Raw genomic sequence first — 26,245 nt, forward strand, 5'->3', positions numbered from 1 at the left:
TGCAGCGAGGTAAGGGCAGGGGAGGGGGCAGGATTTCACTCCTCTCGCACATGCGCTCAGTTTTTGGTGTATAAAAAAGCTTCCCCTCACACCGTCCGTTTTGCATGCAAACAGGCGGACATGTGGACCCATATGTGTAGAGCCCTCCCATTAGTTCAAGTTCAGCCCTCCCTGAGGAGGAGACGCAGCTCTGAGGGTGGGGCAGGCTGGCCCTTACAGAGTGTGTAGCGTCGTCATAGGGGAGATCCAGGCTAGGCTCCGTGGAGTGAGACTCGCTTTGGGAGCAGAGTGTGGGAATGTCACCTGCCATTACTCACCCCCATCTCACGGCTCTCCCCTCCCCACCTTTCTCCCCCCTACTTCTCCCCACACCCAGAGCCCCATCTTCAGCTTTTCTCTCCCGTCACCTCCCCCTGCCCCTGCGAAGACCCAGACGCTCCCAGCCAAGGGCAGTCCAGCAGGGGAACGGGCCCTGCAGAGCCGACGCTCCGCCCCTTTCCCTCTGCCCCCCAATTCTCCACCTCCTCACCCACCCTCCTCTCCCCGTTGCTTTTTCCCTTCTACTAAACCCCCACCCAAATCTGTGCTGCAGGTCACCCCCCACCCCTCCCCTCGGGGAAGCCCCCTCCCCACTCCGCTCGGCACCCCCGTACACACGCCCAAAGAGAGCCCCACCGGCACTCCTGGTGGGACGCCACCGAGCAGCCCTGGCGTGGCCGGCGTGGCATGGAAAACCCGCCTGAACTCTATCAAGAACAGCTTCCTTGGCTCACCGCGCTTTCACCGCCGGAAACTACAAGGTGAGTGTGTAACACTGCCCCCTGCTGGAGAGGTGGTTGGGTGGGAAATGTCCCGTGGTGGATTATGCTGGTTCACTGAACAGCATTCCCTGTTGGGTTAAGTGGGCATCTCAAGTGCTCTTGTTGGAGGAGAAGTTCAAGGGTTGCAATTTATGCCTGGAGGTGGGGTATTCAGGGAGAGGTGAAATCATGGATTTGGGTACAATTGACTGAGGATGATCCGGGATGAGGTGAGGTGAACACAATGGCATGGGCCAGATATAATGCTACACCACAGCTTGGAAGGAGTCTCAGACTTTATCGTACAGTTCTCCTTGCCTGTGCCAAGCTAGTTCACAACTTTCTAGCAGGAAATTAGGTTCTGTAAAAACAATACATTGCTCTCAGTTTGCAGTTTTTGGCTTGCAAGTGAAATGCCAACCCTAGTTTGCCAGTTCAGGTGTAACAGCCAACAGTGGTTCGCTGCGAAAGAGGACACTACAAAGGAGTATGTGGCAGGGGAAGGAACGAGGAGTATGTGAGCAAGCATGCACATCATAGCAAATCATTAACATCTGAACCTGGTGTTCCGAAAGCCAGGCTGTGTGAAGGGATGCATAGAGGATATGGCTGGATGAGCGTGCAAGTGGTGCGGGGTGGATGTGGATTGATGTTGGTGAATTAGTGCATATTAGGTGGGAGCATCGTGTGACACCAGTAGGTAAAGAGTGGAGGGCATGTAACAGAAGTGTGTGGAATCCTGGTGAGGTGCACACACAAGGAGACATGTCCCCTTTTCAGTGGGGGAGAATGCTCAGATATCTGGGTAGTGTGTAACCTTCTGCTTGTAGGAATGAGCAGACCCTGTTGACAACTGCTTTGAAAGAATGGAGCACATGATTGGGGCAGGGTGTAGATAGGAGCTCTCTCTTTCTGTCCCACTGTGACCTGCCAGATATGCCAGGGGGAAAAAGCAGCCTATGCTGTGGGCTGGGATGGGGTGGGGGGAAAGAAGCCACATTCATTCTTGCTGAGTCTCTTATCATTTCTTGCTCTACAGTTCCCACACCAGAGGAAATGTCCAGTCTTACTCCAGAGTCATCCCCTGAGTGAGTATCGGAAAATAGTATGAAAGAGGGGAGAATTCAGACCCTCTCCATTAATCGACCACTCTTCTTGGTATAATCATACTCCACAGTAAATGTGCAGAATGTGGATTCTCAATGTCTTGCTGTCAGCTCAATAGCAAATAGTGAGCATTGTGTGAAATTAGTCGTGCAGGTGCTGCAAGCTAGTTCCAGTATCATCACTGGCAACCAGACCTGGGCCGATTCCAGACGACTAACCTGAAGGCGCTGCATGCCGCCATGTTCCGGATCGCGACGGGGAAAACGCGAAATATCACGTTTTCTTGCGTGAGTTTGGCGCGACAAAACGTGATATTTCGCGTTTTCCCCGTCGCGATCCGGAACATGGCGGCATGCAGCGCCTTCAGGTTAGTCGTCTGGAATCGGCCCTCGTTCCCAGTTTTCTGCACCATGTTCCTTTGCTGACCCCCCACAGCCCTCCTTCTTCTACTTTTCCCTTTTAGACTAGCCAAGAAATCCTGGTTTGGAAATTTTATCAACCTAGACAAAGAGGAGCAAATTTTTGTGGTCATCAAAGACAAACCTCTGAGCTCTATCAAGGCTGATATTGTTCATGCTTTCCTCTCGGTAAGTCTTGAGGGTCAGGAAGGGAGAAGAGTGTGGCTTTGGGAGGTGGGAGGAAAAACACAGAGAACAGAATTGGAATGGTGACAAAGGAGAGACCTATGGGGAGCTGAGGAGGGCAGAGTTTGGACAGCGACAGAATGGGGAGGGGCAGTAGGAGGGGAAAATCGTAACCTCATGCCTGGCAGGTTGACATTCCCTTTTGATCATCTCCGTAGATTCCCAGCCTGAGTCACAGCGTTGTGTCCCAAACAAGCTTCCGGGCCGAATACAAGTCATCAGGCGGCCCTTCGGTCTTCCAGAAACCCGTCAAGTTCCAAGTTGACATCAGCTACTCCGAGGGTGGGGAGGCCCACAAAGACAGCGGGATCTACTCGGTCACCTTCACCCTCATCTCAGGTGGGTGCCCTAGAAAACACTCCCTTGGAATGCTCTTAGAGATCATCCTGGGCATTGTGTTGGGGCCAGCTCTGTCGTTCCTGACACAGTGCTGTCAATGTGTATGGCATGGAATAGTGCTCAAAAAGAGAGGTCCCTGCCCTGAGGAGGAGGAATCTAAAATTCTCCCTAATGTGCCATTCCACATGGATGGCTCATGTCTGCAATCTGCTGGTCCCAACTTCAAGATGAAACTGAAGTTGGTTCCCAGGTCCTTACTGTTCAGCTCCCAGAGGATAAAGCATGAAGCTGATAGAAGCCAGAGACCTGTCTCCAAGGCTGGTCTTAGTGATTCTGGGCAAAAGTCAAGGATTGTATGTTTAACATGTTATTTATAGTCCACAGATCCCTTTTTATGCAGCAAGTTTGATTGCAGCTTCCCACCGCTGACTCTTGCAGCAACGTCCTTTGCCCTAAGGCCTGGAACTCTTCCCAAGAGAACCGATTAATCTAAAAGCTCTTGTCTGCTTCCACAGGTCCCAGCCGCCGGTTCAAGCGAGTTGTGGAAACAATTCAGGCACAGCTACTCAGCACACACGACCAACCTTCCGTGCAAGCCCTCGCAGGTGGGTGTTATGGACTGGTACTCATACTGGGAAGCAACAGTTTGCTAGGGGCAGTCCCTAGCCGTGGTGAATAGTATACACTTGAATTGCTTGCTAGTTGGGTTGACATTTCACATGTCTACATGCTGGCATCACAACAAAGATCCACCTAATTCAGCATCTTGCAGTGGCCTCCCAGAGGCCCTGAGGAAGCCCACAAACAGGGCATGACGGCAATAGCCCTTCTCCCACTTTTTGTTCTCAGCAGTGGGCATTCATTGGTATGCTATGTCGGTTCCACAGTATTCGTTGAGGGAGGAACTGCTCTGGAGCGCCTCCAAATCCACATCCCTGCATGCTATTGGATTCCTTGTGAAATTACCTTTTAACGTTTTCAAGATTCAATTTCTGTGTGATATTTTAATTTCATGTATGGTTTGAGCAGCTACAATATAACGCAAATGGATCAGAATCTGAAAAAGAAAGCATCCTCTGTACAGGTCCTCTTATATTTTTTGGAAGCTACTGACTGTTATGGTTTTCCTGGGCCATTTGCATTATCTCTTCAAGACGCTACTATTCTTGTAGTTAATCTAAGTTAGCAATCTCGGTTATTTAAATTATTTAACCTTTCTTAAAATATTAGCAAGTAAGATCCCAATCAGTAACTATTAGGCAAAAGCCTACCTTAATTTATCTTACGTATAAGCAGGGCTTTTTTTCTGGGAAAAGAGGTGGTGGAACTCAGGACCGCACAATGACATCACTTTGGGTCAGCTGGAACAAGGGGGGAGTTTTTTAAAGTTTAAATTGTCCTTGGTGAAAATGGTCACATGGCCGGTGGCCCCGCCCCCTGATCTCCAGACAGAGGGGAGTTTAGATTGCCCTCCGCACAGCAGCGTGGAGGGCAATCTAAACTCTCCTCTGTCTGGAGATCAGGGGGCAGGGCCACCGGCCATGTGACCATTTTCAAGAGGTGCCGGAACTCTGTTCCACCGCGTTCCCACTGAAAAAAACCCTGCATATAAGTCAGAGAAAAAGTAGTTTTTAAAAAAGAGTGTTCAGTGAAGCATCAAGTGACATTGCTTTGAGAAATTAACATGGCTTGCTCTTCCCTCCAACTCCAGATGAGAAGAATGGGCAATTGTCCCGCTTGCCAGGTACCCCAACCCGCAGCTGCCAAACATCTCGGCGCTCTGAATCCGACGTCTCCTCCGAGCACCATCGACGTGGCTCTAAGGACAAGAAGCTCGTCTCATCCAATGGGACTCAAGTCCAGCAACCACGACCCCCGTCCCCACAGCAGCCATGACTCTTGGGGCAGCGCGGGGCAGCACAGGGGCAGTCGGGAGCAAAAGCAGCCAGGAGTGCAAACTCCGTGCCCCTGGAAATTGCTAGAGCCGCCCCAGAAGGCCAGATGGAGCCTACGGACTAGAGGGATGAATGAGTAAAGGCCCCGCCAAAGACACAAAGGGGAAAGGGGGTGGTGGTTTAAGTTTAAGAAGTTCGTCTCATTCCTGGGTGGAAAGTCACCATCTTGGGAGCAGCCCGTACTGTGAACTTGTAAATAATTAAGAAAAAAACAGAAAAAAACCACCACAAATCCAGAAAAAGAAAAGAAAAGGGGGGTATGATTGCAAAAAGGTGGCGGACAGAAACAAAACAAAAAACTGGAGGAGGAAAGAAGCCGGGCAGGAGCCGGTGGGGGTCGGGAGGTTTATTCTGATTCCTTTGGTTTGCTGCGGGAGGGAAAAGGGAAGCGTCTTTATTTACTTCGGCCCTTTCCATAGATTCCCTCCAGATTTCCATTTGGTCGAATCGGGAGACGTCTTCTTTCTCCTGCCGTTCTTTCTGTGGCTTGTAGGAGGCCAACCTACTCATGGCATCTTGGCAGAAGTCACTAAAATCACGAGACAGAGCTAGTAGGAAGTACGTTTGAGTGAGAAATTCAAAAGTTTCCAATCTCCAACCCTGCCCCTTCCTACTCTCTTTTAGTTTTCCTGCTTCTGGAAATCAGGGGTGATTTATTTTGTTTGTTTTATGGGGGGGGAAGCATTCTTGCTGACCAAGATGGAATTTAAGTATTTATCAGGACACTTCTTCCAAAAACACCAAAATGCGGGAGAGAAAATCTCACCCAAAGCCAATATTTTAAAAATCATCTGAATTTCAAATGTGGAGCCAAAATGGACATTTACATAAATACCCTTTTGTGATGATATTAAACCATTTATCGAAAGCTGACATTTTGCAAGTTTACTAAAACGAGAAAGGCAGAAAAGTGCAGTTAAAGCCACCGTTATCTAAACATTCTGAAACTAAAAATCATCCAGTTTTTAAAATGTAAATTTCTGATGTTTGAAAAAAGGGGTGGGGTGGGGAAGTGTGTATGCACGTTCAGGAACAGTCAAGGATATGAAAAATGACCAGTCTTTGAATTTGCAAAACATCTATAGCACAATGTGGTTATAGTTTCTTTTTTAAAATCTGGGTTCTGGATTCTAACTTGGTGTGGATGCTCTGTTTTGATTAAACCCAATTCTTATAGTGTCACACTTGTATAATCCATCACCTCTCATGGGCTGCTTCCACTTTTGCACTGCTCAGCGATTCCCTTTCCACAATCAGCTGCATGCGGAATTAAAATGTGGTTCCACACAGCACTTCATATAGCACTATATTCCTCATGGAAATACAGCAATGCCTAGCCTCACAATCAAGATCTTACTCTACGTTTACTGGGTGGCAAGTCCCATTCAGCAAGGTTCTGCTCCTCTCAGTACATTTACTTTTCTTCTTTACTTTACAGCCTCCTCAGTTGCTTCCTCTGGCTGCAGCATTTTTGAATAGATGATTAATGATCTTGTTCTGGGAGGGGCAGTAACTGCTTAAGTACTGCTTTTTAACTCTGCAGTCAAATCCATAGCTTGTTTAATTTTTATTATCACAATTTTGTAATAGTGCTGGAACGATGAAAAAATAAATAAAATAATGAGTAGCTTTGGTTGCAAAGTGAAAAGATGTACTGGGTCCTGCCCCCCCCCCCCCAATCCCAAACCTGATACCAATTGATTAAGCTGCAAGCAAAAGCAAAGGAAGAAAAACTGAAGGCTAAACCTCAGTCATGCTTTGACTAATCATATTAAGCAGCCTGGAGCTGCAATTGTCTTTTACGTTTTTTTAAAATGCCACAAATCAAGTGTTAGAAAAGGCAGGAGGAGAACAGGGGAAACAATGGAATGTAGAAGGTTGCCAATGACATTGCGGATTTTTTTGTTAAAATGTAGTCAACAACTGATGTCTATTCCAAACTAAATGGTTTGTGTGGAAGCAATCCTACAGTGGAGATAAAAATGGTTGCTGAAAGATCAGAACGATTCCTACGCAAGTGTTGTGGTTTAGAGAGGAAAGTGAGAGCGGATACTTTGTGTGCGTTTTGGGAAGGGAGAATTCTTAAGCAATTAGCAACCTTGTACCCATCAGTTACTTGCTTATTAAAATTACATCTCTCACTCCATTTTGGAGAATTCTCTTTTCATATTTTTTAAAAGATAGGTCACATGATCTTGTTAGCTTAAACAAGCCCCTTTTGAACTTCCAAATGTTAGAATATCATGTATAGAGTGAGCAAAACAAGCAGAAACAGATTTAAAATGCTCTCTCTTTTCGTAGGGCAGTTATTATTTTACTAAGGACATTTTGTCAGTTTTTTAACCACTAATTTGCTTCCAAAAGAACAAGAAGAGATGCATTTCAGTAAAATAATAGTGTATTCTATTCCTGCCCCCAATACCCCCCCCCCAATTAAGTAATCTTTGGCATTTTCAAAATTTCATCAGCTGCTTTGCAAAATTCTTTAGGATGTTGTTTACTTGCTGATTTTAAACTCTTCTAACTGGCTCTGTTTCGTGTGATTTTAGCAGCCCTGTCAGAACTCTGAGTGGGTAACATGACTCATCTCCCCCCCCCCTCCCCGTCCCCCACGTCCCCATTCCCCCTAACACTCTGCATCCACATGCACAAGACATTCTGGTGGGTTTGGGAGGGGGAAGGGGACAGCCATTCAACTGGATTTCAAAAGTGCCGTGTCTCAGATGGAAAGCAGAGGGTCCCTCGATGTTACCCAGCCTAGTTCTCACGGTCTAAACATGGACACCAACTGGAATGTGATTAACACAGACCTTGAGGCAGGATTCCTTTTGAACTTATGGGGCAGCATTCGCAGCAGAAGATGGGCTGTGGATGTCAACCTCTACAGGGTTGGACTCTAGAGCTGCCAAGGCAGCATGAATGTGTATGGCGGGGGCTAGGGGTACAAAATCCCAAGGGCCTAGAAAGCCAGGTAAGGTGCCACTGTGGGATAGTAGCAGCATACCTGTTCTAATCGAGCATCTTAAATGTATTTGTTTGAATGTGGGGGTGGGCAAGGAATGACTCTGTCTAGTGGGCCGCAGTAGCTCTGGCGGTGTTGTGGTCTTGACATTGCAGCTGGGGAACTGGGGTAGGGTGGGGTGGAAATCTACAAAAGCAATCCTGTTTCTCCCTTCCCTCCAGCCTCCTTTCCTTCACAGCTGCCAGTGACTCTCCTCTCCCTGGTGGGCAGTGGTGATACCGCTGGATGTAAATGTTGGTGCATGCAGGCGTGCACATGAACAGGAGATAACTGTCGCCCTCAATCCCACCCCATGTTCTAGCCCCGTGTCAGTCTCTTCTCCCTCCTTTTTGGGCATCCAGCCTTATCCCACATGACCTTGCCCTTCTTCTCCCCCTTCCCCGCAACTGTCCAACTCCTCCTGTTTCATGTCATCTCTGGGGTCTAATTATTACTACGAAAAAAAATACAATCACTGAAACGTTCCTTTGCGGCCAAGATCCACCCCGTGTCATTTCCAGTCAACGTCTGGGAGGTGCTCGCTTTCAGTTGGCAAATAGGAACCATTGCTTTCCGTTCATGGTGAAGGTTCTGGTTGGTCCAGGAAGCCCTGCAGCATGGATCTTCTAGGAGATTGCTCCAGATCAATTCCACGTGCACAGCAATTTGGGGCTGCCCCTGTATTAGGTGGCCTTTGCCCTTAACAGAGAAGGTTCTAGTGTTGCTCCAAACCCCCTCACTTAGTGACTGTGTGGACACTGCAGATCTGAATGGGATTATATACACATCGGAGTGTTTGTGGGTGTGAAATGAAAACTGTGCTGTGTGGATATTGTGTGTACCACAATAATCTGAATGGTGTTGGATGCTGTGTGGCTTTGTGAGCATAGAGGTTGGACACACTACATGGAAAAAATGTGGGATGTTTTTTTTACAAGCAAGCGACTGGAAGGAGTGTGGGTGAGGGTGCAAGCAATGGGGCTGCATACTTGTGAGATGGAAAGGAATGCTGTGGGCACATGAAAAAAAAGTGGGTAGGTGGTCTTCAAGGTACATATGCACACAGGGTTGAGAGAGGAGCCCACTCCTCGTGTTACGTCAGGGGCACTCTGGTGCACGGCTTCATGCCACAGTGCTCTGCTAAGATCTAGCCAGAGGACCCACGGAGCACAGCGAGCACTGTAGATCCTTTCTGTGCAAATACCACTTGACACATACACCCAGGAGAGTGACACCATTGTGAGAAGGAACAGGATAGGAAGCCACAGGGAAGATGTTTCCATGCAAGCTATAAGTGTGCTTAGCATGCACATAGCAAAAGAGTGGAGGAGGTGGACAGGGAGGGGCTGGTCCACGCAGGTCCATGCAAGGGAGGTGCAGTTGATAGGGCCATTCATGCAGAATTTGAGATCTCTGTATACAGAATAAATTATGAAAGAAGGTAGACAGCAGTTAGTGTGACCAAAGGGGAGGTGGTGGGTGTGCACCCACAAGAGAACAAATAGGAGCAATAATAAGCGTGTATGTCGGCATGTAAGGGGGAGAAAGTACATGGGATCCCTTCTGCATTAAGAAACTAGCATCATTTTTCAAGGACTTGAGTCGACTCGACACCCTTGGATCTGGATCTCTCCTGGTTAATTCCCTTTACTGGCTGCTACCTAGTAGCTTGTGCAGTCACCAGAAACCTGCCATGTTCCTCTATGGGGAGTCAGGGGATCCACTTGCCTTTCCTCCCTCCTGCATCCTACCTGGTAATCTTTTCTCTGCCTGTCTCCAATACCGTAGTCCTTCCTGGAAATCTTTTGCAAAACAGCTGCCAACTGACTTCAGGCTGTCCATCACCTACACTTTCTATCTTCCCACTCTCTACAAAACACATGTCAACAAACACTTGAGGTACCGCAGCAGAAGCAAGGCTGCTGTCATATCAATCTCACCACACCAACTCTGGTTTTGCGGCAACAAAATAGGCTCTTCCAAGGACAGAATAGCAGATGGTGAGAAGCTGAGATTTTCAGTTTATTAATTCTCCTCCCACAAAAATAAGAAAGATTGGGCAGGAAGAATCCATAGCAAGAAAACTAGTTAAAACCTGAAGGGTATTTTTTTCTTCCATTCCTGGAAAAATACAGGTCGAGCAGATCCAAAATGGGAAACTAAGAAAGAGAAGAGTCTTGGAATTCAATACTCATCCCTCATAGGATGGTCAATTCCACATCTGTTCATTACAGGGCAGGGAAAGCAAGGACGGAACTACTTTCTCACACAAGAGGAAGGAAGGACCCAAGAACTTTGCACTACAGTATATGAAAGGAAAGCGGTTGGAAGTATCCCCACAGAGCAAGATGTGAGGGAAAGAATAAGAGGTTTTTATGCCTGGGCTTTATGACAAAATGGCATTATCCCTTCCCCACACAGGATGGTGTCAACAATCCACCCTATGAGTATGTGTGTATGTGGTGTGAGGTAGAGAGACCCAGTGGCAGTTTCAAAGGTGTAAGAATATGCTTGGACATACGTGTGCAGAGTATAGCCTGATCACAATTGGAGTAACATGGCACCAACTCGCGTTCAACGAAAGCTGGCTGTGAGGAAAAGCTCTTTGTCTCACTGGAATCTTTTCCTCCTGTCTCCCACATGAGTATTATGAGGGGAGCTGGAGGGAGTAGATGGAGAAATAGCCACTTCCATCCATCCATATTGGAAAGAACTCTTTCCAGGTCCATTTATGAGGTAGAAAACAGCAGGCCCCAAAGGTAGAAAGATACATCAGATTGCAGATTTGCAACACATACATGGAAGACTGATAAGGATTTTTCCATTGCCCTGTATTTCATCTAACTATATGGGGGATAGATGAGATAAAAAGGGGGCTACTTCGCTGCCACTAGGAGGAAGGCACTAGTGGAAAATAAAACAGACATTTTAAAAAATATTAGCTTTCAGGAGACAAGTAGAAAAGGTGGCTGGGGGATCCATTTGTGAGAAAGTTTGAAGAGCTGGCCCTAATCGGTCAGAGGTCCCCCTTGGATCTTACCAAAGGGAACCATAGTTCTGTGCAATTGCAGAGAGATTTGGTCTAAAATGACAAGTTCCAACTGAGAAGGCTTTCCAAACAGGCAGGAGGACCTAACTAGGCTGTCCACGAAGGGTCCCACACCCCAAGGAGGAGTGCTTTGCCTGCCAATGAAAGGACATGGCAGGGAATAACCAGCCCCACCAGTCAAGCTGGTGTGGAAATAATCCATCCATGTGGAAAGGCTCACGGCATCCCTTTGTTTCTGTGATGTTATCAAAGCGGTAGAGTCTGCGTTGATGCCTGCATGTCCCCTGTTTCTCGATGTGCCATGCAATACTGCACATGGACTGAGCAAGAGTCCACATGCCAGAAATCCACTGCAAAGAGGCCGAAGAGCAAGAATAGATCCATGGCCAGGGCCCATTCACAGTAGGCTGACTCTGAGTCCAGTTCCACACTGAAGAGCACACATGCTAGGGTTGAGGAGTCAAGGACTGGAACCGGAGAATGTTGATCCAAAATAGTGCAGGGGAGGGGGAATCGTAGCGTTGGGTTGCTTAGCCTGTAAACATGCTAGTCCCTAGGAGCTGAAATGTTTTCTTAGTTCTGCACAGGATCTAAAATACACCCCCAATCCCCCCCCCCCAAGGTCACAGTGGCTGATTCCGCACACGTTGGATAATGCACTTTCAATGTACTTTATCAATCGTTTGAGGTGGATTTTTTGTTCCGCACACAAAAAAATCCGTTCCAAATGATCTATAAAGAGGATTGGAAGTGCATTATCCAATGTGTGTGGAATTTCCAAGTGTTTCTAAAGTAGCAGTCACTGTTCTTTCACTCCTACCTGCAACTGCCAGCCCTCAACTCGCCCCAAACCCTCTTGCCTAGCTATGCAGGCTGAACAGGCCACACAACTCTCCCCGGCCCCTCTTTATGATACGTTCAGGATACTGGCAATGAGAAGGGCCGTGCCACACATGCTGAGACAGAACCTGAGAGGCCCAATCCACGATCCTCCATGCCTTGGCTTTACTCGATAGGTCAGAACTGCTTGCACCCAGAAATAAAGGATACCCACCACAAAGGCCAAGAAGGCACCAAACAAATGGGTTTCCAGTTGGTTATATTGCTGTAACGATAAAGACAATGGAATAGGTTGTCAGAATAGCCCCCCCCAACATATACCCTCCCCATACAAAATATCCTTCCTCTCTTGCACTATTGTTTATCCTATAGTCTTGTCCGTGCTCCTACCTGGAAGTTGCCCACAAGAGATGAACCAAGAGCGCAAAGCAGGCCTAAAATAAGCCCAGCAAGATTTAAATGTGAGTTACTACCATAATCTCGCCACTGCTGGTATTTCAGGTAGCAGATCACCACACCTGGGAAAGAGAGAATGCCAAGATGAAATGGTTGACCGTGCCAGCAGCACCCAAGGCTTAACCTGCTGTCCCAAAGCCACCACATTCCCACTGAGGGTTACTAAAACGCAACCCTGAAAACGCCCTGGTAACTATGCAGTACCCCCTTGCAGGAAGTAAAGCATATGGAGGAGATCACTGCATCTGGACGGGGAGATGTGCATTCACTGCGCAAGAACAAGACTGAGTACCGGGGAAAGACTTTGACAACCTTAAGAAACTCAATCTTCATTTTTAAAAAGTTTCTAGTCCTTTATGGCAGTGACTATAAAAGTGCGCAGTGCTAGGTGAGTTTTCAGAAAAGGTGGGGAATGGAGAATTATAAGCCATCATGTACTTTCCTTGCTGTTACTTCGTTACTGCATTTACGGCCACTGGCAGGCAACCCAGGAAAGTGTGCACTGGGTGTGCTCCCGGCGGGGTGTGATGACATCACTTCCGGAAGTGACATCATTGCACCGGTCATCGTTCTGCTCCTGTGCTTTGTTGAGGCCAATTTCGGCCCCAAACAAGCCAGAATAAGCCCCGTGCAAAGCATGGGAGCATGCCCGTGGCTGGTGTGATGGTGTCACTTCCCAGAAGTGACATCATCACACCTCTTCAGGAGCACATGCACTCATAAGTCCCAGGTCCCCCACTTCCCACTGGGAGAGTATAGGGACATGTGAACCCTAGTCAAGGGGCAGTGCTACTCCACAAATTGTGAGAAAGACTTGTCCAGTAGCACCTTAGAGACCAACTAGATTTCCAGGGTATGAATTTTCGAGAGTCAAAACTCATACCCTAGAAATCTAGTTGGTTTCTAAGGTGCTACAGGACCCAAATCTTGCTCTTCTGCTATAGATCAATACGGCTACCCAGATAAAACTACCCACAAGTTGTGGTTTGTGAACTCAGATGTCACAAGCCACAATTAGAACAAATGAACAAACCAGCCACAATGGCTAGTTTGAAATCCTGGGATTGTTATCCAGATTAAATTGGCAATTTCCACCAAAACTTTCTTCCTGCTGCAGACCCTTCTTATGTCATTCCTCAGAGTACCCTAATTCCTAGGAACAGTATTTTGTGGAGATCAATGGGCTGCAGTGAGGGGGGGGGGGCAGGAAAATTCCATTCTGCCATTAGAAAATGTTTGTCTGGATCTAATCCCTGGTTTAGTATCAACAAGCCCCACAATGCAGAACTATTTGAAGCCAGGGCTGTTTTCACACTGCTCACCGGCCACGGAACATCACGCCGAACAGCGTCTTCCTGGTGCGATTTCACACGAGAACTGCTCTCACGTGAAATCGCGCCAGGAAGACGCTGTCATTCCGGGAGCTTGGCGCGATGTTCCGTGTCCAGTAAGCAGTGTGAAAATGGCCCAGGTGTGTTGGGGGTTTGATCAAGCGACCGTTATCGAGATATCTGAATGCAGTCTTAGCATTCATGCACGCTTATTTATTTAGAACATTTCTGTGCCATACTTCTTCAGACAACCTTCTTGAGGCAGCTTAAGAGCAAAGTAGGATTTTAAATAAAGTTTAATAAAGTCATTAATATTATCACTATTAAACACTCAGCATTTAAAAAAAACTGTGTGTGCCTGCAAGTGAGAGACATAGTATGCCTTCAACATCAGCCCCATTCTGGTAAGGGAGTTAAATCTTGGAGAATGGCAACTTTAAGAAACGCATTCTCTAACATCATTTGTAACCTTGTTTCCTAAAGGCAAAACATTGAGACTGGTGCCAGAAGATCAGGGCAATAGGAATACATGGGTAAGCCACAGTCCCTATTGAGCCCCCTTCCTCCAAAGCCATCAGTAGGAGAGCAAGCTTACCTAAAAAGGCTCCAACATTCAAGACTTGACTGAAAATGCAGCTTTGCGGTGGGTAGGAACCACATGTGCTGGGAAGAGAGAGAGTGTGGGCAAATGTCATGCACCTGGTGCTAAAGTTAGACTCTGGTCCGCCCCTCCCTCCATTAACAGAATACAAGTCATTGGGAGTCATCAGAGAGACTTGGAATGGGAGAAACCCTATGCCTCCTCCTTCCTGGAGCTCCCCCCCCCGATCCACTGCTAAGGGCCAAGTCCAGTTTTCAGGGGGGGAGGGTTGCCAGCTCCAGGCTGGGAAATTCTTGGAGATTTTGGGGGTGGAGCCTGGAAAGGGCAGAGTGGGACCTCAGCAAGGTGTAATGCCATAGAGTCCCTTCTCCAAAGCAGCAAGTTTCCCCAGAGGAACTGATCTCTATGGTCTGGAAATCAGCCGTAATGCTGGGAGATCTTGAGCCACCACTTGAAGGTTGGCCACCCTATCAGAGGGCCCCAGACAGAATAACAACAACAACAACAATAACAACATTCAATTTATATACCACCCTTCAGGGCAACTTAACGCCCGCTCAGAGCAATTTACAAAGTGTGTTATTATTATCCTCATAGGGCTTCCTCCCCTGCCTGCTATCACATTCCTCTTCCTGCCCACCCACCTGCAGTGCTCCCGACAGCATGCCCATGATGGCGCTGGGCACCGTATTTTTTTCCCTGCCTTTCCAAATTTGCACAGCCACCTACTCACTCACAAAAAATGGTGAAAGCTTTTTTAAAAAAGGCTTCAAGCATAAATCCTTTCCAATCTACGTTCTCAAAAACTTTTACAAATAAGAAGACCTTATATGCTAGCTTAACTTACACAAGGAAAAAAAATAAGAACACCTGCTGGAAAAGATTCTCTAACAGTACAGTCCTAAGAAGAGTTACTCCAGTCTAAGCCCACTGAAATCAATGGGGCTTAGACTGGAGTAACTCTGTTTAGGATTGCACTGTAAGACTAGGGCAACCATCTAAAAGGCCCTGCTCCTGCATCTTAACCTGATCTTGAAGAGAGGAAATCTGGTTTTGAAAATGCCCTTAATAAGTGAGAAAAGATCATAAAGAAGTCTAATCAAACCTTACCTGATATATGGAAAGGCTTCTGTGATGTTCACGGAGCCATTTGCAACTGCCATAGCATACCTAAGTAAACCAGAATCAAATGACAGCTTTAAAAAAATCCTGTATTCTTAATGTTTAATAGCCCCATGTTATCTGCTTTCTAGAGATGTATGGTATTTTGAACATATACACAGGTTGAGCAAGAAGGCCCACAGTCCGCTTACAATATGTAGAATTTAAATAGCATTTTAGAGAATTCTAAGCACTTTACACACATTTGCAGTCGTCTTTACAATGAACCTACAAAGCGGACCAGTATTATCAGCTCCACATTACAGGTTTGGGCTGAGAGAAAACAGGTTGCCCAAGGCTACTGAGATTACAATGCAGAGGGCAAGGTGCAAACTGAGCTCTTTCAGAGAGGCAGCTGCAGACCTTATGTTGTTAAAATAAAGCATATAATAAATACCATGAAATTGAGCAGACAAACCCAAGTGGCATAATCACGGCACTTAAAAAAAACCCAGACAATTCCAGGCAAGCTAAATTTATAACATATCATCTGTACCCCTTTTTTCTGTACCAACGTGGACAGACATGCCCACCCCCTCTACCTGGGGAACTTCAATTCTGGGGAATTTTTTTGCTAACATATAGTGCACTTGCCTTCCAATTCTGAGTCGACTCATCCCGTTTTTCAATGTCCAACCAACCAGTCCCCGAGAGAGGACAAACTCTAGTCACCCGTTGAAAGCCAGCCAAGTCCCCTTCTATTGATTTACTCACACAACCCAGAAGCCGGTGCTACCCCCTACAGCTAGGAGCACAGGAAGCGCAGCCCAGACCCACATGGTGGCAGAAGACCTGGAGATGAAAAAGAGAGAGAGAGAGAGAGAGAGAGAGAGACCATCAAGAAGAGTCTGGACGAGGCAGGAGTCCCGATTTTGTTGGAAATGGGGTGGGATAAAGTTCAGGAAGCAGCTGGATCGGTGGCATTCTAGTGCTCCTTTGTGACCTGGAGGGATTTGGTTGAAAAGAAAGAGGAACCTGGAAGCCTGGGTTATTCGGAAAAGGGGAATAAGTCTTGTGGACTAGACAGCCCAAACTGGTGGGTTCCTTGACCCGGCTCACAAACTAGGTGATTCCAAAACTCTGCTAGTTCTACCTGTTATTGAAAGCTGGGACCCATCTCTCCAGAAAATTATTATCTTGATGATAGAGTTCACCTAAGGGTATACATACGACCTCCTTGCCACGCCCCCCATTTAGCCAGCATTCAGCAAGGCAAAGCTCCTGCCAAGAATTAAAGCAAAACATTGCTTTTCTTGTATTGAGGGGGTGGGTCTTGCAGAAAATGTGGACAGACTTAGCTACCAACACTGGAAAGGAGCTCTGGAAAAGGGATTTTCCAGTTCATCTTCTGCCTCTTTCTGTCTTCGGTGCCATGCAGTATATAATCTTCCTTACCCAGAAATTATTTACCTTCCCATTCAGGAACTTGCTGTTCTCTCCAGTGGGTAGAAAGTGTTGTGTGCTAGCAGTGCTTTTTGATCACCCCGCCCCAGCTCTGGCATTGGGCAAAGGGCAGCGTGATGGTGTGATTACTGGGGGACTTTTGTTCCCAGGGGCCAGGGCACACCATCCCAGCTGTCACATTTATGGTACCCAAAGCCCAAGGCAAACTTTTCAGTGGTTATTTCCCCATGCTTGGTCAATGCTATATGTGCATGCCTAAGAGCTAGGATGCCTGGATTCTCTGTCTGGCGGTGTGGGGCTGAAGTCAGTGATGCTCAGAGAGTTGGTAAAAAGGGAAGCAGACCAATATTTCCAAAGTGGGTGGGATGGGTGGGTGGGGAATGTTCTGGAATAGAGGAGGCTGGTTGAGAAGACCCCAGCCTTCTTCCAAGGAGCTCAGATCCTATTGTTCAGCCTTCTATTCTCACAACCACCCTGCGAGGTAGGTTAGGCTGAGGGGGGGCTCAAGGTCACTCAGTGAGCTTTAGTGGATGAGTAAGGAATTGAACTTGGGTCTTTCCAGTTGCTAGTTCATTGCACCAAACTGGTTCTAGTTCCACCTACAAATGCAGTCACTCCTTCCTACCCCCCCTTTTCCTTGGCCTATCATGCAGCTTCCCTCTTTCCTTAGTTTGCCATCGTATTCAAATCAGGCAAACCATGGTTAGCCCTAACCAGACTTGTCTCCATACCATGGTTTGCAAACCTATTTCAGTCTGTGGTTTTAGATCATAATACGGAGGTAAGCTCTAACCATAGTTGGACTCCTTTGAATAGTACAGCGAAGTATAGAGGGAACCAAGAAGGAGAGCCATGTGAGCATATTCTGTGGGCGGAGAATCCAAACACGACTATAGTGTTCTGTGAGAACAGGAACATGTGGGCACATTTTATGGTCCACGTCACTGTGAAGGTGTAGAACAAAGGTCAGTACTTTGGAATGAATCAACTATTGTGAGTTGCAAAAAAAAAAATTGAAAACACCATTAGAGTTACAAGGTTCTATTAAAATGTCACAAAGCAGTGAGCAAGCTTCCAGATTCACCAGGACTCTTCTTCATCCTGTATGTTAAGTGGAAAAAGGGAAAGGTGAGTCTATGGAACAAAATGGTGTTGAGCCCAATAAAAAGCCTTCACCTGCAAATTGCAACAGCCTTAAAATGCAGTGTTTCGTCACTAGATGGCAGCCTTATCACCAATCCTCAAAATTCCTTTCTCACTTTCTTTGCCTAAGGCTAGGAAAGTCACCATCTTACCAAGTCTTGCCAATCATAGTACATGCATACTGAGAATTCATACCAAGATCATTTGCTAACTACCTCCGCTAGTAATTTTCTTAAATTAATACTTGCAACAAAAAGCAAAAAACAAAAAAGCCTCCAGTAGTAAACATTCTATAGCTTCACTACAGCTAATCTTCACATTAATGCAATTAGAGTTATGGTTATAATATGTAATCAGGGCACAGCATTATTTATCGTTGAAATTCCCTTTTGTATTACCAAGCTATGAGAGTCCATGTGGTAAAGTGGTTAGAGCACCATCCTTGTTTGTGAGACCTTGATAATGTTGCCAGTTCTAGGAATTTTGGGAAGGGATAGTGGGGAGGGTGGCATTTGGGAAGGGGGAGATCTCAGTGGGATGTAAAGCCACAGAGTCCACTTGCCACAGCAGCCATTTTCTCCAGGGCAACAGATCTCTCGAGTCTGGAGATAAGTTGTAATGCTGGGAGATCTCCAGGCCATACCTGGAGTTTGGCAACCCTAGAGACCAACCTGTTGAGCAGTGAAGTGTGAATGTTTTCTCAGCCTGAAATCCACTGACAGCTCACGGATCCACTGATACACATCTGCTATTTTCTGTAGCGAGCTAACCACTCCCAGGTTCTGTTTGATAGGTTCAAATATGCATATGATTTCCTAGTAATTTTTTTTTTGCTGTCGTCTCCCTTTGAAGCTTTATGGGCTGAAGAATGGCAATTTTTACACTATCAACAGAAGCTGGGAATGGGTGGGTCATTAAAGAAAATAATTGTCCCTTGTTAAGATATTTATACACATCATCATTCAACCCACTTTGCTAATCGATCAACAGCTGGGAGAATTCCACGCCCACTCAGATATGATCACTTACCCTTTGGACCGGCTCTTGTCTTCCTCTGCATAACAATGTCACATACTCAAGGTTTTTTTTCCAGCTGGAACGCGGCGGAACAGAGTTCCAGCACCTCTTGAAAATGATCACATGGCTGGTGGCCCCACCCCCTGATCTCCAGACAGAGGGGAGTTTAGATTATCCTTCACGCCACGGTGCAGAGGGCAATCTCAACTCCCCTCTGTCTGGAGATCAGGGGGCGGGGCCACCAGCCATGTGACCATTTTCTCCTAGGGTGATTTAAACTTTTAAAAACTCCCCTCTTGTTCCAGCTGACCCAAAGTGACTTCATTGTGTGGTCCTGAGTTCCACCACCTCTTTTCCCAGAAAAAAAGCTCTACACATACTTATCTCTGGAATCGGCCTTCTGGCTTCACTGTATAACTTTTCTCCGTTTCCCCTTCTGTCTGTACCCACATTTCTGCCAATTGATGCAATTTATGCTTCTGATAAAGCAAGATGAGCTTGCCAAAGCATGTATCACTACAAGTCTGTTAGCTTGTAAGGTATTGCGAGCCTCTGTATTGATTTGTTGTAACGAACTCAGTACAGCTCTGAAAGCAATAATGGCAGTCTGAAAAGTCAGATCAAGGATGGTGAAAATGTTCAGAGCAATAGTTGCTGTGGATTCAACTATAGCTTGAGAAAGTACCTGACTATAAATGAAAGGGTAGACTGGTTGGTATCCCAGCATACTCCTTTTTCAGTTGGCTTAAAGACTCATGCGGTCAGTGATGTCGCATTTTCCAGACCCATCACCCATCGGACGCTTGGCACATGATTAGAGCTTATTTTTGTGTCTCATTCATTCATTCGTTCGTTCGTTCGTTCGTTCGTTGCACTTCTATTCCACCCTCCCTGTAAAACAGGCTCCGAGTGGATCATATCAAAAATATAAAACAAGTAGCAGAATAATTTAAAACAATTCTAGCTAATAAACTCAGCAGGATTTGCACTGTGCAATCCCTCAACATCCAAAACCCGAGGAGTGAGTGGCGAGCAGTTAGATGTTGTGCAGACCAGGGGGACAACATCCTCCTCCTAGCAGGAGGCTGATGGGGGGAAGGGTGTCCACTCACCTAAATCACCATATGCCTGGCAGAACATCTCTGTTTTACAGGCTTGCCACTGTCCTTTTGCCAATAGATCTTGCCCGTCCCATGTTTCTACTGACAGAGAGTTTCACCAGACTGGTGCCGGGGCTGAAAAGACCTTGGCCCTGGTTGAGGTGAACCTCCTACAAAGTGGATCTGCTGTTGACAGATGGGAAGGAAGGAAGTAGGGTTGTCAAGTTGGGAAATTCCTGGAGATCGGGGGGCGGGGGGGGGGGTTGAAACCTGGAGAAACCTAGAGAAAGTGGGGTTTGAGGAGGGAAAGGACCGTGGCATGGCATAATTCCATAGAGCCCACCCCCCCAAAGTAGCCATTTTCTCCAAGTGAACTGATCTCTGTGGTCTCGAGACAAGTTGTAATTCCAAGAGATCTCCAGCCACAACCTGGAGGCTGGCAACCCTAGAAGGAAGGAAGGAAGGAAGGAAGGAAGGAAGGAAGGAAGGAAGGAAGGAAGGAAGGAAGGAAGGAAGAAAGAAAGAAAGAAAGAAAGAAAGAAAGAAAGAAAGAAAGAAAGAAAGAAAGAAAGAAAGAAAGAAAGAAAGAAAGAAAGAAAGAAAGAAAGAAAGAAAGAAAGAAAATGTTCTTTGTCATTTATGGATTCATGTTTAACATCAATCTGTCATCGTGGAATATAAAGTTGGCCTATTGATGGCCTGCAGCTTCTTTTGGAACACTGATATGAATCTAGGAATCCTGAATGGAAGGGAGTTAGTCACGTACCATTTCGAGGTTGCCCCAGGTAAATGGATGCTGTTGTAACATTTTACAACCAATGGATTGAAAGATGGCTGTTGCACATTTTATTATGCATGAAGCTGGCTGAATGTCTTATTGACTTGTGTGATTTTGTTATAACCGTATGAGATGGATGTCTGCAACAAATGGCTCATGTATACGTCTACCTATGCACCTTCATCTACATCCATCTATTTAGCCTTCCATCCAAATCCATCTATACATCTCCAAAACAACTTAATCTCCATAGCATCTGAAGAAGTGAGCTCTGACTCACTAAAGCTCCTGCTAGATTAAATGCTGTTCATCTTTAAGGTGCCACTGGACTTCTGTTTCATTTATCTATACATCTCCTTTCTAGTCTCTGGGATCAGGAAGAAGTCCTCTGAAAGAAAATGACTCAAGTTTTATTTGAAACGAATATGGCTCTGCCCTTCTGCCTGCTCTTCTATAAGGAGGAAATGTGAGAAGGTCAACAATTATGTGCTCTCAATCACCAGCAAAAGAGTTTTTCTCTAGGACCTTCCACTCCATTCAATTTAACTGTCATTCTCTCTCCCAGGAAAAAAAATTGATAGGAATCTAGATTCCTTATGATTGTGTGAGCTTTGACTCTTGAAAGCTCATACCTTGGTAATCTAGTTAGCCTTTAAGGTGCTACTGGACCCAAATGACAGACCAACGCAGCTACCCACCTGAAACTAGATTCCTTGTGTCTCTACCAAGTTTAAAATGCAGAAATCAGCAGCCACTAGTTTTTACAAAGTGGAGACAAGCACATGGTGACTTCTTAAGTATTGGATTAATTATATGCAGGCTGACAATTCTGTAGGACAACAGTCCCCAGTTTCGGGGTGAAGTAGTCACAGGGTGACCATTATGAAGGACAGTGGTCCCTAATCTTGGTCCCTGTGGGCACTTTTGAAATTTGGAGGATGAAGTCGGTACCACCACTGTGGCATGCTACAGCCAATCTCAAAATACTGAGGGGTTGCAAGCAGAGATGGGCAAGAACCAGAAAAAACCTGAACCATGCGGTTCATGGTTTGTCACATTTCACGAACTGTGAATTTTCATGAACCTGCCCCGGTTCACAAACTGGTTCATTTTGGTTTGTGAAAATGTCACTTCTGGGCCAGCAAATCACCACTTCCAGGTCAGCAGCAGGTCACTTCCAGGTCAGCAGAAGGTCTGCAGAAAGCCCAATCCCTGTTGCCTAGGAAACTGATTGATTGGCACCAGGCTGATTGATTGGCACCCAAAAAACGAACCAAACGAACCACCCTAAAGTTCGTGGCGGTTCGTCAGAAATGGGCTCTGACGAACTACTGGTTCACGAACCATGAACCGGCCTGATTCGTGATGAATTTTGGTTTGTGCCCATCTCTAGTTGCAAGCTAAGCATCTTGTCTCACAGAGGTGGCTGTTTCCAAATGAGTGCTCTCTGCAGACACTGCTGCCTCCTGGTTTCTTCTGAAGCACCTCCTGCTCCAATGGGGTGGAGGAAAGCCAGGACTGGCTACTTGCTTTGATGAAGGAATGCTTTGTCCAAGACGCAAATGGGCACCAAGGGCATCACCCTGGGGCATCACTGGGGTAAATCCAAACCAGAATTCATACGGCTTTTTTTTGTTGTTGGCTTTAAAAACAGGTAAAGGGGACTCCAAATCTGATTAGAAGAGCAGCGATAGAAGAGGCTGATTAAAGCTTTCACTTGTGCCCTGGAGTATATTGAATGCCTGAAGCAGCTAGCAGCCCAGCATGAGAGATATTTACAAGTATATTATTCTTACATGGTTTTTTTCTCCTGTAGGGCTAATTACAGTGTTGGGACCTGGGTCATTTGGATTAGGGAAAAAAGTATGTACGGGGGGCATTACACACTCACACCTTTCCCAGTGCCACTGTATTTTTAAGTGTGTGTATATATCTATATCTATATCTATATCTATATCTATATCTATATCTATATCTATATCTATATCTATATCTATATCTATATCTAAGAACATCAGAATCTTCATTATCCTATGTGGATTGCTTCTAAATCCACAGCCTAGCTTTGGGTAAGCCAGTGGCTTTGCTTTTTGTAGCCAGTAAGATCACGAATGCTCAACCAATGTTGAAAACTGAAACTATGAACTGCAAGCCCTGACCTGGATAGCTCAGGTGAGCCTGATCTTGTTCGATCTCAGAAGCTAAGCATGGTCAGCCTTGGTTAGTAATTGGATAGGAGACCTCCAACAAAGACCAGGGTTGCAGAGGCAGGCAATGGCCAACCACCTGTTAGTCTCTTGCTATGACTAACAGGTGGTTGCACCAGGGGTTGCCATAAGTCAGCTATGACTTGAGGGTACTCACTACCACCATGAATTGCAAAGGTATTTTCAGGCTTCAGTTCAGTGTACATAAATGCATACGGTTCCTAAAATAAGGGAATGACACAGAAAGAAGCTACAAAAAGGGAGAGGATCTAGTAGATCAGCTACTTACTGTTATTCCAAAAACAAGGACGCAAAGTTATTAAATGATTGCAACAATATAATTCATTACCTTCACTTTTAAGAAAGGTGAGATTTCTGGCTGTTCCATCATGCCTGGAAAGATCATATTCTTTCCTCCCTGCCCACTTATTGGAAATATTGAAATTAACATGTAACCAAATGAAGCGTTCTATGGAACTCAAAGGTTTGCATTCACTATTTTATGACAGTTTGCTTGTTCCTAATAAAAATAAGGTATTATGTTGCTGTTGATTCTGAATTGTTCCCCATGGACCAACATGGCCACCTGCAATTTTTGTACAAGATTGTTACAAATGTTGCTCCTGTAGTATATAAAGCCATTTTCACCATAACTGGAAACTGTGTAGGCTGTGGGTACAAAGGAGAATCAGGTTTGTGCCCACTGACCTTCACATGCACAAATCTGGCTCCCCTTTCACATGTACAGCCTGTACCACCTTATATGATAAGGGCTTGTAAGAATTTAGTCAGACCCAAATTAAAGTCCTAGAAGCAATTGCTTAAAAGAAACAGGGTTGAATCCAACCAGCTTTTTGCCCAAGCTCATCCAATTCTCCTCCTCACTGCAGCCCCCCCCCCCATTCCACTTGGGTTTTGTCCATGACCCCCAGCAGAGCTATTTTAGGGGGGGGGCTCCTTTGTCCCTTTTTCACCCTCAGAAAAGCTGGCTGTATCCAACCCACAAATGAGTTTGCCTTTTAGTCCACTGCTTTTACAAAAAGGTGATCTAAAAAATATTGCAGGGATCAAAATCCCAGATACATATTTTTGCATAAGGGTAGCAAATCTTGCAAAGGGCCCCTTTAAAAAGTTTCAATAAATGAAGTATTTCTGAAAGAATTTAATTACCTTGTTGAGATCCTAGAAAAGAGAGAGTGACTCTGATGCCGCAGGTCTTGACGACTGGAATCCCTTCTTGGTGAATGAACTTCTCTATCATGGCCAAAATATTCCCATTCTGCATCTCAAAGAGGGCACTATTATCCTTCTTTTGAAGTTGGGGAGAGGGCTTGCCTTCTATTTCTCATTGGCTGTTGGCCAAATGAGATTTCTTGGGCTGTTGCTTCCTTGGATATCCAGTAGTTGTTGCTAACACATTCTAATCCGAGGGAAGATTTCTCGGGGGGATGTGTTTGTGTATGTGCAAGTGTGTGTGCATATGTATAAAACCTTTGCCATTTCTTTGGTAACCAATATTCTTTTCAGCAACCACACATGGTTTTCAATGCAATATGGGAGCCTTTTCATATGGCGAACGGGTACATTTTAATAAGCTACATTTTGCTATAGGCAAGGGAAACAACAAAAGTAAGCCAGTGCAGGCTGGTACAGAGTACTAGTAAGAAAGAGGATAAGGTGGTGGTTCCCATCTCCTGTTTCGAAGTCCCTCCCCCCCTCTGCTAAAACTCTATTGGAGGATAACTGGAGTTTACTTTCACCCCAGGTGTGTTGGAAAACTGGTTCCAGCAAGTTTGGTGAAGAAGCTGACTCTGACAGAAAGAGCAATCGATACTGGAGATAGGTGACAGAGAAGAAGTTCCACCCTAAACAACCGGGTGTTGGGTCGCCATTCAAAGAGATGTTGCAAGTATATTGTTAAGGAAATGGTTTTGTGCTTGCATGAAAGTGGGAATGAAGGAAGAAAGGAAGAATAAGAGAGAATACTGAAAAGTCACACTCCCAAATTATATTCTTTCTCAAATCGACAGAAGTGTGTGTGTGGGGGGGGGGGGGGAATAGATTTTCACAAACAATTCTATGATTTCCCTATAGGGTTGCCAGCTCTAAGTTGGGAAATTCCTGGAGATCTGGGGGGTGAAACCTGGAGAAACCTGGAGAAAGTGGGTTTTGGGGAGGGAAAGGACCTTGGCATGGCATAATTCCATAGAATCCACCCCCCAAAGTAGCCATTTTCTCCAGGTGAACTGTTCTCTGTGGCCTGGAGACCAGTTGTAATTCCAGGAGATCTCCAGCCACTACCTGGAGGCTAGCAACCCTATTTCCCTATGAGGCAATGAATCCTAAGGTATAATACAGGGTTGGATCCTACTTGTTTTTGCCCTGGCAAAGAAGGAACTCCTCCCACAAAAGCTATGCCAGCTATTTTGCGAACTGCATGGACAAAAGCCACGTGGAATGGGGGCCTCAATGAGGAATGGAACTAGGTGAGACTGAAAAGCTGGTAGGATCCAACCCTTAGGCTCCAAAATAGCATAGATGAAACAGGCAAGCTCTTGTGTACTAGTAACACCCTTACTCCCACATGTGTGTGTGTGTGTGGGGGGGGGGCATTGCTACCTCCCACCTAATTACATATTGCTGAAGACACTTTTCCACCTGCCCTGTTAACAACAGTCTGTTGTACACTTGCTCTGAATCAGAAGTTTCCTTTAACGTTTTTCTTAAATTTATACCCTACTTTTCAGCCCTCTGGAATCCTAAATCTTCTATGAATTTTTAGCAAGCTGTTCAATCCCTCATGGATCTAACTGTACTACTGAGTTAGCAGCAGCTGAGGCACATCCAACAGCATTTACTTTCTGCATAGGCAGTTCCAGGGGGGGAAGATGGAAGAGAAACCATTTAGTGCAGATGTGCATATACGTTACACCCCACCTTTCTCCCTGATCAGGATCAAAAGCAGTTTATATCATTCTCCTCTCTTCCATTTTATCCTTACAACAACCCTGTGAGATAACTCAGGCTGAGAGTATGTGACTAGCCCAAGGTCATCTAGTGCGTTTCCATAGCAGAATGAGGATTCGGATCTGGGTCTTCCAACACTCTATCCACTAGTGAGTCCCATTAACTTCTTTTTCTTTAGGGAACATCTTTCCTTAAAGACAACACGGGGGCAGAGTATTATCAGAGATAGGCATCAGAAAACAAGAAATGTCCCTAGTAAACGGAGACGATTGGAATACATGTCAGTAGCATGCAGGATTTTTCATTATTGCGCACTTTCCTTCTGGATGAAAGAAAGCCCTGTAT

General features: G+C 45.8%; 2 protein-coding genes across 3 annotated transcripts in view; one reads left to right on the forward strand and one right to left on the reverse strand.

The window, feature by feature from the left end:
• The window catches only part of BRSK1 (BR serine/threonine kinase 1), a 39,302-nt gene extending 34,516 nt beyond the window's left edge, over nucleotides 1–4,786 (forward strand). The window contains exons 14-20 of one of the 2 annotated variants that reach the window (XM_054993501.1): nucleotides 593–800; nucleotides 1,840–1,888; nucleotides 2,371–2,494; nucleotides 2,710–2,890; nucleotides 3,406–3,495; nucleotides 3,699–3,707; nucleotides 4,602–4,786. In XM_054993501.1, coding sequence (XP_054849476.1) covers nucleotides 593–800; nucleotides 1,840–1,888; nucleotides 2,371–2,494; nucleotides 2,710–2,890; nucleotides 3,406–3,495; nucleotides 3,699–3,707; nucleotides 4,602–4,786 — 846 coding nt within the window. The remainder of the gene's footprint in view (nucleotides 1–592; nucleotides 801–1,839; nucleotides 1,889–2,370; nucleotides 2,495–2,709; nucleotides 2,891–3,405; nucleotides 3,496–3,698; nucleotides 3,708–4,601) is intronic. The other variant, XM_054993500.1, reaches the window with a different exon arrangement.
• Nucleotides 4,787–11,063: 6,277 nt separating this feature from the next.
• Nucleotides 11,064–16,076, reverse strand: TMEM150B (transmembrane protein 150B). The gene is made up of 6 exons (XM_054995533.1): nucleotides 15,999–16,076; nucleotides 15,234–15,293; nucleotides 14,118–14,185; nucleotides 12,126–12,253; nucleotides 11,823–12,000; nucleotides 11,064–11,341 (listed from the first exon to the last, which is right to left on the reverse strand). The coding sequence occupies exons 1-6, from the start codon at nucleotides 16,061–16,063 to the stop codon at nucleotides 11,142–11,144; spliced, it is 699 nt and encodes a 232-aa protein (XP_054851508.1). The 5' UTR covers nucleotides 16,064–16,076; the 3' UTR covers nucleotides 11,064–11,141.
• Between the last annotated feature and the right edge of the window lie 10,169 nt (nucleotides 16,077–26,245).

Source organism: Eublepharis macularius, chromosome 12 (assembly GCF_028583425.1).
Source record: "Eublepharis macularius isolate TG4126 chromosome 12, MPM_Emac_v1.0, whole genome shotgun sequence".
In the NCBI taxonomy this organism is placed as follows: domain Eukaryota; kingdom Metazoa; phylum Chordata; class Lepidosauria; order Squamata; family Eublepharidae; genus Eublepharis; species Eublepharis macularius.